The sequence below is a fragment of the Pelobates fuscus genome, chromosome 6, assembly GCF_036172605.1.
Source record: "Pelobates fuscus isolate aPelFus1 chromosome 6, aPelFus1.pri, whole genome shotgun sequence".
NCBI classification, from domain to species: domain Eukaryota; kingdom Metazoa; phylum Chordata; class Amphibia; order Anura; family Pelobatidae; genus Pelobates; species Pelobates fuscus.
Genome location: NC_086322.1, coordinates 277,035,395 through 277,057,088, shown reverse-complemented (window position 1 = coordinate 277,057,088; position 21,694 = coordinate 277,035,395). Strand labels below are relative to the sequence as shown.

Here is a 21,694-nt window from a genome sequence, read left to right as displayed (position 1 = left end):
ATGGCAGGCACCTGACAACTAGATAAGTGTAAAACTGTTCATAAACTGTCTGACAACTTACACAGGGATGATACCATGGGACTTCTCCTGCCACCATAACCACCACACTACACTGTAGTGGTTATGGTGCTTATAATATCAGATAGTACAGTTATACAAATGCTAACAAATATCTAACTCAGTATATTTATTTAATGTATTAGCACATTTTTTGGGACGCAAACCTCTCCAATGATTAAAATGAATTTTCAGATATACTTCTGTGCAGCATGTATATGGCATAAAACAAACCAAATGAGAAAAAAATGTATTCCAGTACACTGGAGAAAACTGCTTTGTACAAAATCTTCAAACAGTTACTTGTTAATGATATACCAATGGAATTTTTGGGATGCTGTCTGTTAATAATTTAACTAAGGACAATTCTATGTCTGTAGCAATTCATAAAAAGTAAATACTTGTAGTCTAAAAATCGTGTTATGCATGTAACTTGACTTGAGAAGATACCAATATGAAAACAATATGAGCCATGAGCTTTGTGTTATCGAAGTGAAATACGGAACATTCTCAAATTCCATGTTATCTAAAAATAAGGTTTGTCATTACAAGAGCAGATCAATGACCCTTCGGAGAAGATATTCAAGGCTGTTGTGGTATGTAAGCAAGCTTATCATTATTTAAATATTAGTCAGAATAGAAGAACGGTCTTCTTTTCAGGTATATAAGGGGGACTGAATCAAGTATAACATAGTTTCACTGCAACGGTTCTAACTTGGTTAGTCTTTTGGTAATCTTTCGAATATAATGTTTGGCCAAGTCAAGAAGGTGAGCTCATTCAAGGCTGGACATGTACAAGCCAGCAGAACAAGTGGAGGAAGCTACAGCAAAATATATGTTGGTGGATATGCATCTAGTGTCTATGCAGGGGCCGGTGGTTTGGAAACAAGGATTTCTTCCAGTGCACAACATGGAGGGTACCAGAGAGATATGCCAATCAGTGGTAACGAGAAGGAAACCATGCAGATTTTAAATCATCGTCTGTCCAGCTACCTGGAGAAGGTACGGTCTTTGGAAAAAGCCAATGCTGAACTAGAGTTACAGATTCGAGACTGGTACAGCAGCAATGCAATACGTAAGGATCGAGATGACAACCCTTATCATCAAACTATAGAAGATCTGAAAGGCAAGGTAATATTTCCTTTTAAGAACAGCTCTTTGATAGCTTCAATATTCAACACCTTATTGGATTTATGTTCTAGGGTTAAAAGCATAACTAGTGTTTATTCAGTGTATGGTATTGATTTTACACCAGTTATACAACATAATATATTGAGAAGAATATTTAAATACACAAGTCCATTTTCTGCTTCTCCTAAAAAAGAAACATCATTCAAAATATTTAATGTTTATGAGTTATAGGGTAGAACCTGAATTTAGCATTAATGAATTAATGAAAGTAATCGTTGAGCATAAAGAGGAGCAGACCTAATGTATATAATAAAACTTAACTTTTAATAACGCTAAGATAAAAATCCTCAAAATGGAGAAAACAAAATAAAGTAATAATAACTGAGTATGGAGAGATAGAGTATTAGCTCATGAATGGGATGTGAATAAATCTTGAAGATGTCTTATAATAAGAACAGAAGGAGTCTTTAAATAAAGATAAATCCCAAATAGGTGCTTAAATCGTTGCTACAATCTACTGGTAGCTATTAAGAAAGGTTCCCATCTATAATAATAAATGGTAAATCACAGTACCTGAAAATCTCTTAGTAAAGACTTGTAAGGTCTAACAGAGTAGCCAAGTGTAACAAATGTTAGACAGCAGGAAGAAAGTGTTAAGCAGTCATTTTGTAGGGATACTGCTAAAAAATAGCTACACAGTATAAAGTAGAGAGATTACTAGTGCAGATTAGATTGTATACTATAGATGAAGATCTAGTATAAAGTTGCTGCAGCTCGTTTGAATTTGCTAGTGCAAAGTGAAATGTATAGCTGAAAATAAATGATAGAGAACTGCAACTAAATTCAGCAAGAACAATTATGGGTACCTGTTGAGAGAGGGGGAAGGATACAAAGAGAGTCACCAACCTAGACCATCCCTTACACCCCAGACTAAATCCCCAAGTGAAGCACAGTTACCGCTTACTAGAGCTAAAAATCTAAATCTAATTCTGTCGAACTAGATATTTTTCTTGCTGAATTTAGTAGCAGTTCTCTATAATTTATTTTCAGCTATACATTTCACTTTGCACTAGCAAATTCATACGAGCTGCAGCAACTTTAAACTAGATCTTCATCTGTACAATCTAATCTGCACTAGTAATGATTTGGATAATACCCCTGACAGGGTGACACGCGTGATTACCATCTCTCTCTTGTAAGTTCTCTACCACGTGCAAAATGTATCTTTGCCTTATTTACTTCACCATATTTTGTATTTTTGCCATTTAATAGATTCCACGTTCATGATCAGCCATATACAGGTTGTATTGTTTTGTACCACCCTCTACCTGTGTATACCACCCTTGGGGTTATATACACACGTCTTTAAAGGAAGTGTTTAAGAAGGCTGTGCAAGTCACATGCAGGAAGGTGTGACTAGGGTTCATAAACAAAGGGATTTAACTCCTAAATGGCAGAGGATGGAGCGGTGCGACTGCAGGGACATGATCTATACACCAAAACTGCTTCATTAAGCTAAAGTTGTTTTGGTGACTATAGTGTCCCTTTAAACTGTAGATTAAAATAACCCATGTAGAGTATATCACAGAATGCATTATTGCATATTACTTGTGCAATCAAAATAGACGAAATTGGAAGAAAGAATGAGAAGAAGGAAGTGATAAAGGGTGCATTCTTATTTAGTTGGATTATATTTGAAGGCCTCCACAGATCACACACAAAATACTATTGCTATGGAATCCACATTATATGCTGTGACATGAATTTATTATGAAGAAGGATATTTGCAATAGCAGATACAAAATTGTGTCACTCTCTGCTTACAGATTCTAGAAATTCCCTTCTTAATATATATCTAGCTTCTCAAGGGTTTTGGAAACCCCCTTCATCATGACAGTCCTGGTAACTGGCCAACGACCTGACATGAAATGATTAATAGGCTCTCACACACCCAATTCTCTATTCTTTTAATGTCACATAGTTATTAAAATGACATACATTTTTTTTTATATACTTTAATGAAATGTGAAACAATATAAAGTTGTTTTCCTATATTGGGCATTTATCACGAAAAAGTCCTTTCACTTACTAGTTTTATATATTAAGAAAAAGATAAGCTCCAATATTCTTGATGGATAACATGTGAGGAATGCATTCAACACTAACTTTATGAGTGACACAGGACATACCCAAGATATTTTATTATGAGATCTGTATGTACCAGGCTAACTGTGGGTGCCTTATTAGTCACCCAGCCCTGTAAAACCTAAATAGGTAGCAGGAATGACATGCACAAATTGTAGATCTTTGCAACAGATGGATACATCATGCTTATACAATTCACAGCAAATAATAACCAGATATTTTGGATAGCTACATGAGCTCCTTGTAATATTTGGCCTACAGATGACAAAAATAAATTGAAAGCATTACTCCAAGCATCATGCCCAGTTTAGTATTTTGAAGTGGTCATGGTGCCTGGAGTTTGTATGTGCAGCGTTCTTAGTATGAAATGCTGCACATATGGAGTTTAACCCACCCCCGCCCCCCCTCCTTCCACACCCTTCTCAGTTACAGACACGTCCACTAATGACATGTGCAGGGCATCAATACAAAGCAGAAGGAGAGAGAAAACTGACCCTGGATCCAGCTTTACATGAATCACATTGATCTCTCTTCTCCCCCTTTTAGGATGTTGCAAGGTGAAGAGATCTTCCAACTGCATGTGTGTATATCTGTCAGCATGCCCTATGCAATTTCCATCTTTCCTAGGAATAGGACAATGATTGGTTGGATCAGTGGGTGTGGAAAGCATAAGAAAGAAGAAGCAAATAAACATGAAAAAAAATCATATTTACCTGTTTTTTTCAACCTGCAAAGTGAGGCAACTGCCTCATCAAATCTAAAGCTTTTGAATGAGATAGTTGTCTCAAAGTGATATTTGTCACTTTAAGTAATTTCCTTAAATTATTCTTATTATTATTGGCATTTATACAGCACCAACTTATTACGCAGCACTTACAATATTATAAAGTGAGGAATTTATCAATAGATGAAGCAATTCCAAAATGTTACTAGAATAGGTTGATCCTTTCCCCCCTCAAATGACCTTATAATCTAGAGCAGAGATAGGCAACCTTCAGCATTCCAGATGTTGTGGACTACATCCCCCATAATGCTCTTATACCTATAATGCTGGCAAAGCATCATGGAAGGTGTAGTCCAAAACATCTGCAGTGCCGAAGGTTGCCTATGCCTGATCTAGAGGATGATCAATAGTGTAAAAACGACCACTTTTAACAAAGTTGAAGGTCTCCAGGCAATAGCATCCCTTTGTTGAGTTATATTTCGTCATGAATTTCAGGATTATTAATGCTTACTCCTACAACAGTGATGCATAATAACAGACAGAAACTTTACAGAATTAACACAAATGCTGGAAGCCATATCGGAGCTTTTCAACTTATCACTTTTAATCATATATTTATTTGCATTTAAAATTTCAGATCCTAAGTGCCACTATGGAAAACGCCAGCATATCGCTACAGATAGACAATGCTAGGCTAGCCATTGACGACTTCAGAATAAAGTAAGGAAATATAATTCCTTTGTTTCTTGGTTTTACTGTCTCCGTAAAGACTACAAACAATTATTGCTAACGTGCTTTATTTACTGCAGGTTTGATAGTGAGCAAACTCAGTGTGCTGCTGCAGAAAATGATATATTCGAGCTACGTAAAGTCATTGATCACTTTACCATTCTTAAAGCAGAACTGGAAACACAGATCGAGAACACGAATGAAGAGTTGATTTTCCTTAAGAAGAACCACACTGACGTGAGTGTAAACATATCTGAATTGTTGAGGAATATGCTACCCATAAAGCTATTAAAGTATATTTTACATGTGGACCTTCATTTTTATTTTAAATCTACATACATAACCAATACTTAATACAACAGTTGGCTCATTTAAATTTAAACGTATCATTTCTATCTCTCTCTATTGATTTATCCACACTCAACAGGATTGTGGTAAGGTCAAACATTATACAATTTCCCACTAATGGATTCAAATTCAGAAATTATTGTTATATATTACTTAAAGAGACACTCCAGGCACCCAGACAACTTCTGCCCATTGGAGTGGTCTGACTGCCAACTCCCACTACCCTTAACCCTGCAAGTGTAATTATTGCAGTTTTCATAAACTGCCGCTCATGCGCATTAGGTCTCCCCCGCCGGTGGCCGCGCATGCACAATGGGTCTCCCCCACCGGATGACGTCGGCTGGGGAGGAGCGTGGGCGGACACTGACCCAGAGCCGAGGGATATCAGCGCCTGATGCAGATAAGTCACTGAAGGGGTTTTAACCCCTTCAGCAACCTGGGATGGGGGGTGGAAGGGAGAGGGGACCTGCAGTTCCAGGAAAACGGTTTGTTTTCCTGTCAGTGGAGAGTTCCTTTAAATATGTTCATTAAGACATTGCAAAAGTCTACTTTGGGCATAGTAATTCTAAAAACTCATGATTTCACAAACCTCCCAGAATTCTTAGATAAATATGCAAATGTGCTTATGCATATCAATCTGGGAATTCCGGGATAATTGTGTAAACATGATTTCTCTGAATTACTGTTGTCAAGGGTTTTTCCTTTGTGCTACATGAGACATACAGATGAAGCACAACTGTAATTATAGAGTATAAGCACAATTTTTTTGTATTTAACTAGAATTGATGTGTGTGCTGTTTTCACATGTTTATCGGTGCATTCAAATATTTAAGAGATTATACTTTTTTACTTTCACTTTATGTATCTTAAAGAGACACTATAGTCACCAAAACAACATTTGCTTAATGACTCAGTTGCGCTATATTGATCATGCTCCTGAAGTCTCATTGTTAAATTCTCTATCATTTAGGAGGTAAATCCCTTTGTTTATGCAGCCTTATGCATACCTCCCTGCATGTGACTTACACAGCATTCCTGAACACTTCCTGTAAAGAGTCATCTAATGTTTACACTTCCTTTATTGCAAATTCTGTTTAATTTAGAATGTCTTATCTCCTGCTCTCTTAATAGGTTATATCTGATTGAAAATAAAACCATTTTGTTTTCATACAGGCTGTGTCAGTCACAGCCAGGGGGTGTGAGGCTAGAGCTGTCTAAACAGAAACAAAAGTGACTTAACTCCAGTGCAAGTGAATTGAACAGTGATCTATACACAATAAAAAACTGCTTCTTTTAGCTAATGTTATTTTAGTGACTATAGTGTCCCTTTAGGTCTATTTTATAAGCTGTCACATGAAGGATTGCTGCCTGTTCCCACATTTTGTTGTTTGTTTGTATTTTGCCAAAGGTCAAGGACCACTATAGGCACCCAGACCACTTCAGCTTAATGAAGTGGTCTGGGTGCCTGGTACATCTAGGATTAACCCTTTTTTTTTTTTATAAACATAGCAGTTTTAGAGAAACTGCTATGTTTACACTGAGGGTTAATCCAGCCTCTAGAGCCTCTAGTGGCTGTCTCATTGACAGCCGCTAGAGGGCTTGCGTGCTTCTCAATGTGAAAATCACTGTGAGAAGACGCCAGCGTCCATAGGAAAGCATTGTAAGTATGTTTTCCTGGCACTATAGTGGTCCTTTAACATCTTAGCATCCTTTTTAAATCTTGGTAAAAGGCATCTCAGTAATTACAATTTGCTTCAAATAAGAGAAAAAAAATGATATGCAACCAATGGTGCTTTAAGCATAATAAATACAAATGTTACTGTCCTAAGGATACCATATAAATAACTTTTTCATTACAGGAGATCAAAGAACTACAAAAGAGAACATATGGCAACGTTGAAGTTGAGGTAGATGCCACTCCGGCTGTGGACCTTGCGAAAATCATGGAAGACATGAGAGCACAGTATGAACAACTGGTTGAAAAACAGCGCATGGAGGTTAAATATTGGTATGAGAAAAAGGTAAGTAGCATTTTCCGTGATAGACTGGTGCAGAACTCCTAGACTTAGGCGTGCAAGCAAAGCTGTTTGGTAGCTTTGTTAAATTCCTTTCAGTTATTACCTTAATAATAGAATTTTGATTTCAATCAACCAATACATAACCCATTGTTAAAAAGGAAACTAAGTATTCTATCAATCATACTATATCATATTATATTCTTAGGGATTACCCTAACTCTCCCCACCAGGCGACACACCTACTAAATTAAGTATTGCTGTAGTCAAAATTCCAGACAGTCGCCTACGAAAATGTCATCTTACAAATTATTTTGGTAACTCATTGTTTAATAACATATTGTATACCGTTCCGTATTATATGTCAACAAATCACAAAGAATGTTTGCTTTCTGGGAACAGGAAGTGACTCTCTTGATAGTTTATTATCATTATTTATATTGTGTCATAACATTCCACGTTGCTTTAGAATTATAGAACTGGGATATTTGATAATACGTAATTGACATGCAGAGACAAGAAGTGAAGAAGGCCTTATCCAAATGAGCTTCCTATCTATAAGGATTTGAAATAACCTGAGATATATATATAATCAAAAATAGCTTGGCACTCACCCCTTCCTCACATTAATTCCCAGATACGTGCCTTGGTGTGCAGTCCTGTGTTGAATTCTATAAAAAAATTCCTGGAAGGGCGCATTCTGAAGTCTTTTACAATTAAAATAGTGTTTATTCCGTCATTAAATCACAAAAGCGCTCAATCGACTTTTCGACCCATTAGGGTCTTTCTCAAGATCAGTGTGATATATATAACAAACTGTAAATATATAAAAAAAGTTTCTTGCCCAAGGGCACTTACAGAGGAAGTGGGGTAATCGGGATTCAAACCTGGGTTTCACGGCTATATCCACTGCTCTAACCAGTCAATGTACGATATGTATTTTTATTTGTATACAATCATAGATTACATTCTATTCTGTTTTGCTTTTAAGGTTGAAAAATGGAATGAAGAGATAAGCATTAGTACATCTGAACTAGAGTCGTATAAGAAAGAAGTAACAGAACTCAGACATAAAACACAGGGGCTGGAACTAGAATCACAGACTCAGCATAATAAGGTATGCTCACTGTATAATGCTTTGCGAGATAACATGTAAGAACAACGGAATTTGGTGTACAATGCCTATCAAGCTTATGTGGGAACATTCATGTGAAAATATTCATGAGAAATAATGCCGGGCCCGGATAATTGCATTTCATTGTTTTTATACTTTTGAGCTACAGGTGTCCCAGCCATGAATCTCATCGAAAGCCTACTCCCTACTGATGTGTAATATATTTGTTTTGATTGCACTTATTCCTTGATAAAGTTTGCCAGGTGGTTTCTATCTGGTTTGACTTGTATTGGGTTTATTGGCAGAAAACTGCAATGGCCAGTACCTTGGAGAATGTGAACATCCGATCTTCCGTTCAACTGGCAGAAGTACAAGACAAGATAATGAGTGTCGAGGCCCAGATGCAGCAAACAAAAAAGGATATTGCAAAACAGATCTTTGAGTTTGGAATTCTGTTTGACCTGAAGACCCGACTGGAGAATGAGATTGCCACTTACCGCAGCCTTCTGGATGGAGGCGAACTCAGGTGGGGAACATATTCATGAAAAGGATCTATTAATTTGTTTTAATTACTTTTTGTTAATTGATCCAAACTGGTTATATAATAAAACAAAGCCTCCATGTAGCAGGTTTGTTGTTCCAGTACATCCCACAGATGCCCAATTGGATTTGGATGTAGGGAACTTGGAAACCAAGGCAACATCTTAAACTCTTTTTTGCTGTGTGGTAGGGTGCATTATACTGCTGAAAGAGAGCACTGCCATCAGGGAACACCGTTGCCATGTAGGGGTGAATGTGGTCTCCATGCTGGCGGTGGTGAGATTGTCTCCACTGCATATCCAGTAATCTGCTAAGGCTGGCACATTAGTCCCCCCAGGGAATACAAATACAAAAGGATAAGTCCTGCGCTCACTCCCATCACTCCTGGGCGGCAGCAATGACCACAGTACACCTCAGCCCCAATATATAGTTAAAAAACAGGGAATACAGCTAACTCTTTCAAGGGTTTCAAGGCCTGCATATAGGTGTGAGAAAGAATTTTCTTTTGGGAGGCTGTTGAGGTGAGTTAGAGTCCCCTCACTCTGTCATCAAAAGCAGTGGCAGAGGCCAAGTCACTTCCAGAAATCAGCAAAGAGCCTATCTCCAATATAGAGGACTGTGCACACCGGAAGTCTTGTGACCACATGGCATCCAGCATCTTGGGAAGTCTGCTGCAGCAGATGCCAGCAGCACAGGTGACATTGGAGTATACAGTGCTGGGATAATCTGCTCCATCCAGGAAGGGGGAGGGGGAGCAGGGCGTGTTTCGAAATCGACAGAACCAAGGTGGAGAGATTGGCTATATTGATAAAAGGGAGGTTAAATCATCTTGCATGCCCCTACTCATCATTTAAATACAAATATAAATGGAAGGAAGTTAAATCTTTCAAAAAAGAAAGCAACCAATCAGAGTGTTATGAGTCAAATTACACAGCATGGGAAAATTCCAAATAACTTTTGCATTTTGGATTCCAAGCCAACCAATCAGAATGCTGTGACAGGTAAATGTAGAGACTTGCCTGTTAGTCTCTTCATTTACCTGTCAGAGGACTCTGATTGGTTGGCTTAAACCAACCGATCAGAGCGCTCTGAGCCTAATTGCAGGGTGTGGGAAGGCTTTAGAAGCCTTTCCCCGCCCTGTTGAGCTCATTCTGTGCCGTGCCCTAGCTGGGTGAAGAAAGATTATTTTTTAGCGTCTGTAACTTTGTTTTTTTCTGCGTATTTTTTTGCGCTCTGTTTTTTTAAAATTATTTTAACAGTTGCAGCCTGTATTATGGATTTTTATTTGGCCTTTTTTGCGGCTGAAGAAAGAAAAGAAGAACGAAGACATCAAATGGTAAGTATTAATTTTTATTTTACAGGGTTAGTTTATTTCCCCCCTCCTCCCTCACTATTATTAGGGTGAGGGGGGTAGGTAGGGTATTTGTATGTGGAGGAGTGATTAGGGGCTTGGGGACCCCTAGTCACATTATTATTTGTGGTCCCCACACAAATAATATTTGTGGGCCGCTCAAGGGTGGGGAACTAGGGGGGACATTAGGTCCCCCCCCATTATTCATTTATTTGTGGTCCCCACCCGCCACTCATGGGTGGGGACCGAGGGGAAACATTAGGTCCCCCCCATTATTTATTTAGTTAGGGTCCCCACCCACCGCTCATGGGTGGGGACCGGGGGGGACATTAGCTCCCGCCCATTAGTTATTTATTTAGGGTCCCCACTTGCCGCTCATGGGTTGGGACCAGGGGCGAGATTAGGTCCCCCCTTTAATTAATTTGGGTCCCCACCCGCCGCTTATGGGTGGGGACCCGGGGGGGGACATTAGATCCCCCCATTAATTATTTATTTAGCTTCCCCATCTCCCGCTCTTTGGTGGGGACCTGGCGGGGATGTTAGATTCCCCCTCATTATTTATTTTCTGGTCCCCATCCGACGGTCATGGGTGAGTGCCTGAGTGGAACACTATTTCCCCCCCTTTGCCAGGCCCCCCCTTGTTGCACTAGCGACTAGGAAGCAATAGCTGCCCATTCACTAGTACTTTTAAAATTTGTTTATGCGACATGCCCCTTCTCGCAGAATGCCGTGAGTAGGGGCATGCAGGAGGATGTAACCTCCCTTTTATCAATATGGGGGTCATAGTGACCCCTATACTGATTTATATTTAGTGTTAAATGACAGCGGCTGCTTGCTGTTTAGGCGACATGACTCTACTCGTGACATGCCGCAAATAGGGGCATGCGGGAGGATTAAACCTCCCTCATAGTGACCTGCATAGATTTTAATGCAGGGGTGGGGGTAGGAATGGTTTATTACAAGGAGGGAGCTGGCAGCGCTTGTTTTTTTTTTTTTTATTGCGCATGCGCAGTGATATTTTCATCCTAATGCTCAAAAACAAATTGTTTTTTAACTAATTTGGTTTGAGAGCGAATGGTTTATGGACGAAATTTGGGATTGACTAATAACATTTTTATTTAGTACGAAATCATTTGTACAAAACAAAAATTTCACTGGTGCACATGTCTACTAGATAATATGGCAATGGAAGTATTGCGATTTGCATGGAGATCAAACAAGACCTGCGACCGGGCAGCATGGCAGTCAGAGAGGGAGGGCTGGACTAAGTGAGCTCTGCTGCTATTGGTTGGCCATCTTCAGCATGCTATATGGACATTCTATGCACAGATTTAACATTCCATTTAACATTGCATTCCAGATCGCTAATGATACTGGCAGAGGTGGAGGTGTATATCAGTATATATCTCAGTAAAAAAAACTGCACATGTAGACTCCAAATACCATAGGCACTTCAAATAACTGGTGTGGCCATGCTGTTTGGATTAACTCTTTAATTTAAACGATTGCTCCAAGTTCAAAAGTGCAGAAGACACAGAATACAGTATAATGTGTTATGTTGCAGAATTAAAGAGTCGGATTTCCGTAGCACAAAGTAGACTTTGATCTTCTAAAGCTCTAGTTAAATAAGCACTCAATTAATTTATTCATACAAGGACACAGGGGTTATTCTGAATGGACTCCGACTGTTATCCATAGACCTTTTGAACTATGCTGCCATGGTAACTATAAAAGAGGGATCAGAGATACATGAGAACGACAAAGAATTTTGTGATTCTAAATCTCACTGTAAATATTGTCTCTATTGTTTTGCAGCCTTTCCACCAACTCTTAGAAGACACCTGCAAATACAAGTGGAGGGGCATGTACACAAATCTAAATTAGTCATATAACTAAGGTAATAATGTAGAAATGCTGAGTGATCTGTTACACGTTTTAATCCTGCAAACATTTGTTACTAAAACTATTTCTAAATTAAGGATCTTCTCAATGATTCATACAAATATTAAAATGTATCTAAATAGCTGCTTGACTATGTTTTCTTTTGATTTTCGTGATTTTTTTATTACGTCATAAATTGGTCACACAATGCAGAGATCACAAAATGAAAAAAAGTAAAAAGTAAACACTCATTAGATACATAGTGTATGAGAGACATGTTCAAGAGAATGAGTCAAAATATAGAAAATGTTAAAGTTTGCCATTGCCATATGAGGACAATCAGGAGAAAATGAGACGTAGGAATAGAATCCTCTGGTTCCATTAAATCTTCACGTGATTTACGTGATTACGTGATTTATGGTGAGCAACAAGTCTTATTGGTACAGAAACTCTGTCAATTCTTAGGAGCTCAACCAATACGGTGTCATTTACAAGTCCCTTTAGAACAGGGGTCCTCAAACTCCGGCCCCCAGATGTTGCTGAACTACAACTCCCGTGAGAGAATCATGGGAGTTGTAGTTCAACAACATCCGGGGGGCCGGAGTTTGAGGACCCCTGCTTTAGAACGTCTGCTGCTGGATTCCCTGTCTGCAAGTCATTTATTGGTGTAAGTCCATTCCTTAACAAGCGTCATTCTCGCTCAACTACTGACACGGAATCTGTTGAATGGTATCGGCATTTGTTTTACCAGGTTTTTTGGACACGACTAGGGAAAGGCTCTCAATTTTAGCCCATCAATCTTTCAAAGCCCAATCGTGGTTCCTTTAGTGGCTTCTTGTAGTTACTTTTGACGTTGCTTTGCTTGTCATTGCTATTCTCTGTGCTCCTGATTCTGCTTGTCTCTTGGCCTCATTTGCTCTGACCTGACCTTGGGTCTGTTATATGTCTGTTTCTGATCTTTTACTGCCCCTGTTATTAATGTCTGACCTCCTTGGACGTGCTATTATGTTAAAGGAACAGTCCACTGCCTAAATATGAAAAAAAATAGCTGTTTGGTAGATATACTTCCAATGAAAACATGCATGCATTTAATAATAAATTCTTTTTTAATTTGGGGTATATCTAAAATCAGCTTGAAAAAACTGGAGATCTCTTGTCAGCAGCCTTTGCAAGCCGTCCCAAATTTTTTTTATATTTTCTAAACACTAAAGATTTTCTGTGGCTGTCCAATCACTAACCTCCCAATGCAACTCAATAAGAAGTCTTTGCAAGGCAGGTGCTCTGAACAAATACTCTTTTCGGAGTTTAGCTGCACTGAGCTAAACAACCAGGACCTGGAGTAAAAGGACCTGTTGTCTGATTGACAGCCAAGGGGGTGTAACAAGGTCAATTTCAATTGAAATCTGCACTTTTTGTAAAACACACAAAAACACACAAAACACTTAAGCAAGCTAAAGTAATTTAGGGATCTGGCTTGTCCCTTTAAGTGCATCCATTCTGAAAGTAAGCTGACACCTGGACCTGCTCTCCCCATAACAACGTCTGTGAGCTAACAGTGTTTTGAGGTTGGAAGTGTTCCTTTAATAAATGTTGCTTTGATTAAAAATACCTGCACTGTGTTATGCACCGTGTTTATTAAAAATATATATATATACACAAAAAATATCTAAAGTTCAAGGTTCTTTTAGATATTTTTTTTAAAAAACTTCATTGCTACAGAAAAAAAAAAAAATCTAAAGTCCCTTTCATGCATACATGCATGGCTTCAGGCACACCTCAGCAAATCTATCTCCTTATGTGAACGCAAACAGTAGAATGTGGTTGTTGATTTTTATTCGACAACAAAACAGCTTTCCTGGAAAACTCAATAATAGACTGAGACAAAAAGATTTTGTCAAGGCAAGCTATGGATAAAGTTGTTGACAGCTGACAGTCCCAGGTTAATTTCCTAACCTGAGAATTCAAAGTGACTTTCACATTGAAGTCCAAAACAGCCAAACTGGAACAATTCTCTAAGTCAACCAAGCTTCAAGTTTGGCTAGTTTGCCCTCAAATGTTAAATACACTTTGAATTCACTTAGGTAAAAAAAACAAAAAAAAAAAACGTGTTCAACTTTCTGTCGTAGCTTTAAATGTTGCGCCAATGCCATCCATGACGGACAAAGTTGCATTCATTGAATTCTCTGTAGGAATGGATAAAATATATATTTTTTTAAATGTACCTGACTTATAGAAAATGTAACTAGTGTTGCAAATGGTGAACGCGTCTAATGAATATTCTCATTATCCCTTTGCAAATAAGTTTTTGCCACATTCTACGTTGTGGACACCGGATATATATATGTTCACCTGTTTTAAATGGCTGGGGTTATTGCCCACTAAATTCACTAAAGTGAGAATTGTCTGGCTTTCGAGGTGAATTCAAAATGAATTTCAATGTAAGGCCAAAATAGCTAAACATGAAAAATTATCCAAGTCAGCTATGATTACAGTTTGACTACTTTTGCCTTGAATTTGAAATTCACTGTGTATTTATGGCACTTTATTGGATAACCCTGTCAAAAATTAAGATCCATTATTTTTTTCTTAATTCAAAATAAATTGCAACCGTAACATGATCTACGACTTAAGAACACTAGGTAATCAATTCCATATATCTTTTTAGCAGAATTATTATATTCCAAGGTAAGAAAATATACGAACAATCAAAATAAAAAAATATGACGTGTGAAAATTCATTTTCTGCTTATTTTATCTGGTTCAGCAAAATCTGTAAGGAAATATTTTGCATCAGTAAAAGCATTTAATGCAGGGAATTCCACATTAATTATCACAGTAAAGGGAATGGAACATATTTTGTACATGACTGCTGACCCATAATCCATGTCCCCACCGTTGCCTCCCAATAACACACCAGACACCTTCTTAGTGGATAAGGGCAACGGCCACAGCTTTATTAAATGTATAACTTTTAACATTATCCAATCTGTCAGCTGTTGAGCGGTTGCCCAACAGACAGTTCCCCCAACATTTTTTCCATGAGACTAAACAGCCGGCACTCCGCCATCAGCTCCCATGCGGGCTGTCATCTCCCCAAAGTGACTCTTCGTCTTAACCTTTTCTTTGCGCTGTCCAGGATACCGCCACCGCGATGCCCTCCTCGCGTGCCTTACTGCGCGCCGGCATCGCGCCCCCCGCCGACAGCGCAATTTCAATTCATGACTGAAGTCCCACATCGAATATGCCCAAGCCTACCGGTAACAAATGTACGCCATCCCCCTGCATCAAATTAGCATTATATCCTTCCAGCTCAAAGTGGCGTACTACAACTCCCCCCCGTGCGCTAAATAAATCTAAAGACCGTCATGTTGACCTTCCTCCTACATCTCTCCAAGCCTCTGCCATGTGCGCTCGCCCGCCATACTGGGCAAGGGATGATTTCTAACCAAACTACAATCAAGTCCTTAAAAAGAGCAAAGCAATGCGCAACATCTTGCTTCATGGCCTGGATGAGATCGACCGACCGCCGGCGGCCAATGTTATTCCCGCCTGGGTGCAATACCAGGATGACTGGACTGGAGAAGCTGCGGCTTAATTGAAGACATTCAGAGTACATTTGGTCCCAGCGTAATACCCTTAACCCCCTCCAATGTACCCAAACTGACTCATGGGGAAAACTCAAGTTACGGCCATACACTCTGTCTACCGCGTGCCAGGCTGCCCCGTACACATAGTAGAGCCCTATTATCCATACGAAGCACAGACCCCTGCCTAGAATGAAGGAACAGACATAACAACCCTACATCCGGGAATCACATAACTAACAAATTGAGGGAAGGGAAGAGGGGGGAGAGAGAAGGGGAAATTGCTAAACCATCATAACATATGCGGGCATACATATAGCTGATACCGGCCCGACTTCCATCTCCTAGCCGTTTTAATACCTCTGCAGGGAGACCTGTCCGACTCGCCTGCGTCACCGCACCTATACGTAAGGAATGTGACGTGTACTGGGTAGGGTCTGCATACCTACAGAATCCAAGAGAACTGAATCGACTCAGCGACGTACCATCCTGGTGAACCAAAAGGGGACCCCTCCCTTTGACCCAGAAACCGGAGGAACTCCATCACTAGCAAAACTGGGCAGTATACACCCCCCGTAACTCCGATACGAACCTGGGCCCCTTCGCCTGCCTGATCTGTCTTTGACCATCGTATACGGAGCACTATGCCCGATGCTGACAGCTCCAAATCCCTGAGCCACCAACCGCGAGTGCGTCAAGGCCCTGGGTGCTACCAATTCTCAAAAGCACAGCGCTCCGAAAAAGCACAGTAAACCTCATATGCAGGCGAGCACACCTGAGAAAGGAAGGACAACAGCTTCCCCAGTATCTCAAATGAGATCGGCCTACGAGAGTCCGGTCGTCGACATTGCATCCATCCTTCCACCACACGAGAAAAGCCAAATACCTTGGAGACATCCTCCCACCTGAACCATTGACACAAAAAGGAGAGAGCAGACAAGTTGCGAATCGCAACCGCTACAGACTTACCAGCCGCGCTTAGCGACTCCAAGAGTTCCAGCATCACACGCAGCCTACCCGCCGCTGTCGACAAGCCCTTTTCCGACCCGATGACAAACCAACGCCGCCATATCTCTGTATAGGACCTCCAGGTTGACTCTGATAGGGATCCCCTAGCCAACCTCCTCAAATGTCAGACATCAGGTCCCCTAACTCTCGAGGACATTGCTCCCCCGTCTGCGCCGCCTCTGGCGCCGTCTCCCGAAACCGGTCCCACTGACCGAGAAAGGGGGTCGGCGATGACATTCAGCACGCCTGGAACATGACACGCTATGACGCAGGCTCAAGAGCACTAACCGCCTAAGCAGATGCGACGCAGAGGTAGACCGATTAATTACATGGACAACACCCTTGTTGTCCGTGCGCACCACTACCTTCCTATTTGAGAGCCCTTCTTCCCACAGCTCCACTGCCACTACTTTGGGGAAGAGCTCCAGAAACGTAAGGTTGCCCTTTAGCTTACTCTCCTTCCACGCAAGCAGCCATGCGTCTATGCACCAGTGACCGTGGAAGTACGCGCCAAACCCCACAGACCCTGAGGCGTCCGTGAACAGTTTGAGATCCGTATATGACGTAGCAGGATGCAACCAACACGACTGACCATTGTACTACCGAGGAAGGAACTCCACGTCTGCAGATCATCCCGCAGCTGACTGGAAACCCGACCTATGTGAAAAAGCTGACTCCTACAGAACGCCCGTCCCAAAGAGAGCACATGAGGTGACCCAAAAGCACCTGGATTTGCCTCAGCTGCCTTTTTTTTTTTTTTCTTTTTTGCGCACCCTTCACCATATCTACCAACCTGAGTAATTGCTCCAGCTTCCCTTCCGGCAGCCGAAAGACCATGAGCGAGCTATCAATCTCTATGCCCTGATAGGAGAGGACCTCCACTGGCCCCACTGTCTTGATCTCTGCCAGGGGAACCCCAAAGTCCACGAGACCTTCCTAAATGACTCCCATAGACGGACGCATGTGACCGACCCCCGAGCTCCCACGAACAAAAATTGTCCAAATAGAGCATAATGGACGAACAGCCAGCCACCCATTCGAGAAATGAGGCGAACATCTCAAAGTATGAACATGAAATAGCACAGCCCATAGGCAAACACGTTCAAAAAGAACGAACCCTTAAACTGGCAACCTAGTAAATAAAAACATTCCGGATGCACCAGAAGGAACCAGAAAGCGGATTCAATATCAGACTTCGCTAGCAAAGCCCTGGCTTCCGGCCTCCCTAAGCAATTCAAGAGCCCTGTCAAATGATGCGTACCTAACGCGGGACACCTCTTTATCAATATCATCATTCACCGACCCGCCCGCCAGGTACGACAGGTAGTGAATGAGCCAAAAAGCCATGGAATCTTTTTTTTGGGCACCAAGCCCAATGGAGAGACTCATAAATTGTGAAAGGGCAGAACCGTGAACGGGCCAGCCATGCGCCCCCTTCGCACTTCCTTGTGCAACTTCTCCGCTAAAATGTCTTCTTTTCCCAGCACAGACTTCAAATTACTGGAGAGGGAAGGGGAATCTGAATGTACAAACGGAATCCCGAATTCCACGGCAAACCTGTCCAACAAATCTCAGCTGCCCGCCAGTTAGGTTACCGGTCGAGCCACGGCCGCATCCTTACCACGCTCCCCGGCAAGGGCGCGTCATCTCTTGACGAACGCTGACCTTGTTTACCTTTCTTGAAGCAACGCAATGCTGGGTGAGACCCTCTGCAATGGGAACACTCATGTTTAAACCTGCAAACTCCGAACCACCTGCAGTGGCTCTCTCTAAAGAGCCAGCACACGCCCTTGCGTGCCCCTGCCGACGCACCAGGAAAAGGGGAAAATGCTGGTCGTACCGACACCAACATTGGCCCCCCATAAACTTTGTACGCCCCCAAATAAGATCCACATAACCGAACAGTGCCGGGGCCTTCCCTGGGAAGCTCCTTGACACTATACTCGCATATACCATGAACCCTTGGAGCCAGTTTCCAAAGGTGCGTGGAATCTTACCTTATTCACCCTCCGCCAACTCCCCGCACTGCGGTCTGCCCACAGATTCCCGGTCGGGGGAAACCAGGGTTAACACATCTATAAACTCACCCCTGATTATTTTAGGGGAATATGCATCCAGGGGAATATGCATCCCTAGTGGTGCCATCTCGCAACCGGGCATAGGGGGAGGACCAGACGCTAACGCCTGCATAAGGACACTAACCAGCACCTTGGCCTGAGCAGCCCCCTCTGGCAGCCTGGCTAGTACAGCCCTAAGCAATGAGAGAACACTATCCCCTTGAAGATCCCTTGCTTGTCGCCAGCGCTTCCCATGCGCTAGCGCAATACTCACCAGTACCCGTTGCAGGAATCAGCGCTGGAACAGTGGTCCTCTCCTCCTCCGATCTAGACTGGGCACTGCCCTCTTCAGAAGGTGATGTTGGGGACCCATGGCCGCCTGTACCCGGGGCCGCTGTCTGTACCTGCTTCTCCTGTCATGTAGATGTTGCTGCGCCCAGGCCTGGGACCGGCGCTCTCCCCTCTGCGCCTTAGTCCCGTACTCGCCCGGCGTTTCTGCGCCGACTTCCGGTGCATGCCACGTCGCGTTGCGTGCATGATGTCGACACTTTCGCTCCGCCCGGAAAAGACTCACGCGGACTGCGCGATCTTCTGGCGGGCTTGCCGCCATTGCTGGGGCCGCCATCTTGGGCCTCACCTGTTCCTCCTCGTTTGGACCGTCACCTGCGCCCCGCGGCTACCGCTGGCGATGTCCTCTCACCGCTGCCGGCGACCCCCTGGCTCCCTTGTCGCCACCGATCACCTCTCCTCACCGGACTGGGGGATAAACGCGACAGAGGCCAGGACCGCCTGGCCCTCCGTCCGCCAGCCACCGCAACATCATCCGTTGTCCCTGTGGTCCCCAAGGTCGTTCCCACGCCTGATACCAGGGCCTCCAGCGCCCCCGGCATGTGGGATGCCTGTTAGGCCTCCAGGAGCCTTACCAGGTCGGATTCAGCCATCAGTGTTGTGGTAGTCATACTGGAAGGGGTGTTACACAGGGTCTCAGAGGCCTCTGGTCAGCCTAACAACTTATTTTTCTTCCTTTTGCTTGCAGAAATCTTCAGGACAAAACTGGACAAATTTAAAAGTCAGTATTCTCCTCTCCCTTGTCTCTGCTGACTGGTGAGTCTCCTCCCCCAGCCTCCTACCAAACTGACCACTTTGCAACCTTGTATAATTTTATAATCCAGCCCCTTATTCATGTGCAGCAGTCATGCTCCCCTTCCCAAGTTGTCCAGGGGGAAACTTTTTTGTCAGTAGACTTTGTACATCTCTAATACCTAAAGGGATACTATAGGCATCAAAACAACTTTAGCTTAATGAATCAGTCTTATATAGCTCATGCTCCTGCAGTCTCACTGCTCAATTGTCTGCCATTTAGGAGTTAAATCATTTCTGTTTCTGTTGAAGCAACCCTAGCTACATCTCCCCTGACTGTGACTGACAGAGCCTGCTTTAAAAAAAATATATGTTTTTTTTATGTAATTTAGATGTTAACTTGTTTAAAAGTTTTTGTCTCCTGATCTGTAAATTGAACTTTAATCACACACAGGAGGCTCCTGCAGAGTCTAGAAGGCCAATATCAGAGCAGGAGATTAGAAATTCAAAATTAAACAAAACAAAAACAATTAAAATTAAAATTAAACTAAAGGAAGTTTAAACATTAGATGACTCTTTACAGGAAGTGTTTAGGGAGGCTGTGCAAGTCACATGGAGGGAGGTGTGGCTAGGGCTGTATAAACAAAGCGATTCAACTCATAAATGGCAATAAGCAATGAGACTGCGGGGGCATATTCCATATTCCAAAACTACTCTATTAAGCTAGCGGTGTTTTGGTGTCTATCGTGTCCCTTTAATGCAGCTCTATATTTAATGCTTGAAATAGATTTTTCCCAGTGGAAGTACATCATAAAGGCTCATTGTGAATTAAAATGTTGCTTTTCTGTGACACTAAATTACCATAGGCTTAACCTTGTCCATTATATATAAACAACTGAATGAAGACGTAATCCACTGAACAGCTGCTCACAGTTTTGGAAGAAATGACAGATTGTCTCAGTGGTGGTATACAATAATGATGCTCAGCTGATGCAAAGCACACATCTTGATTTCAAGTCAACCCACTCTCCTGCCTCATTTTTAAAATAAAGAGCGAGGAATTACATGCATGCTAAAAAACAACAGCAACTGTGCAAACTATTAACGATGCTAATTATGGGGTCCTGAATTTCAACAAAGTATTAGGTTAGAGAGCTGACAGTTCGAAAGCAAAACTCTACTGCAGGGATAGGCAACCTCCGGCACTCCAGATGTTGTGTACAACATCTCTCGTGATTCTTTGCCAGCATTATGGCTGTTATGGGAGATGTAGTTGACAAGATCTGTTGTGCCAAAGTTTTTCCCCGCTATTGGCTATATATCTTACAGTATAACAGTTGACCCATTTTCCTGCCACTTTAGTTCGTCTGATTTGGTTTCTGAATCGGGTTTTTAGCACCAAAAGTCTGCAGAACTGTATCAACATATAGCCAAAATATGAGCGTCCCCAAAAATGTGCTATTTTTGGAAAAAAAAGGTTCAGATAAACCACATTTTCTCTCCGTGCATAAGACTAATAATAATAGCGTAATCATCATACAAAAACCTTTACTCACATTACTGCAAATCTTTTATCCGTCAGTGATGGAACAAGCATGATCTTGTTGTTGATTATAAGAAACTATGAACAAAAAAAAAATGGTGATGTTAATTTGTACTATTCATTGGTTTTGTCTCATTTGGAGGTTCGCATCACTAAAAATAGGATGTTATAAAGTGGTATATCTTTTCTGGCCCATCCTGATGTTACACGAATGGAATGCTGATATGATTGAATGAGAGGTTCTGTGAATTTCCATATAGTCTTTATGACACCTTGGTCAATGCAAATTGGCCTCATGGAAAATTAGTGGCAACGAATGAAGAAGACCATATGAAGCTGAAGAAGCAATTGGTTGATCAAATTAATTCATCAAACATGTAGAACTGA

General features: G+C 41.7%; 1 protein-coding gene across 1 annotated transcript; it reads left to right on the top strand.

The window, feature by feature from the left end:
- The first annotated feature begins 513 nt into the window (after positions 1-513).
- On the top strand, positions 514-12,177 carry LOC134614934 (keratin, type I cytoskeletal 19-like). The gene is made up of 7 exons (XM_063459217.1): positions 514-1,188; positions 4,695-4,777; positions 4,867-5,023; positions 6,994-7,155; positions 8,141-8,266; positions 8,569-8,789; positions 11,970-12,177. Exons 1-7 carry the CDS (start codon positions 805-807, stop codon positions 11,986-11,988), a joined length of 1,152 nt encoding a protein of 383 aa, XP_063315287.1. The 5' UTR covers positions 514-804; the 3' UTR covers positions 11,989-12,177.
- Positions 12,178-21,694: the final 9,517 nt, after the last annotated feature.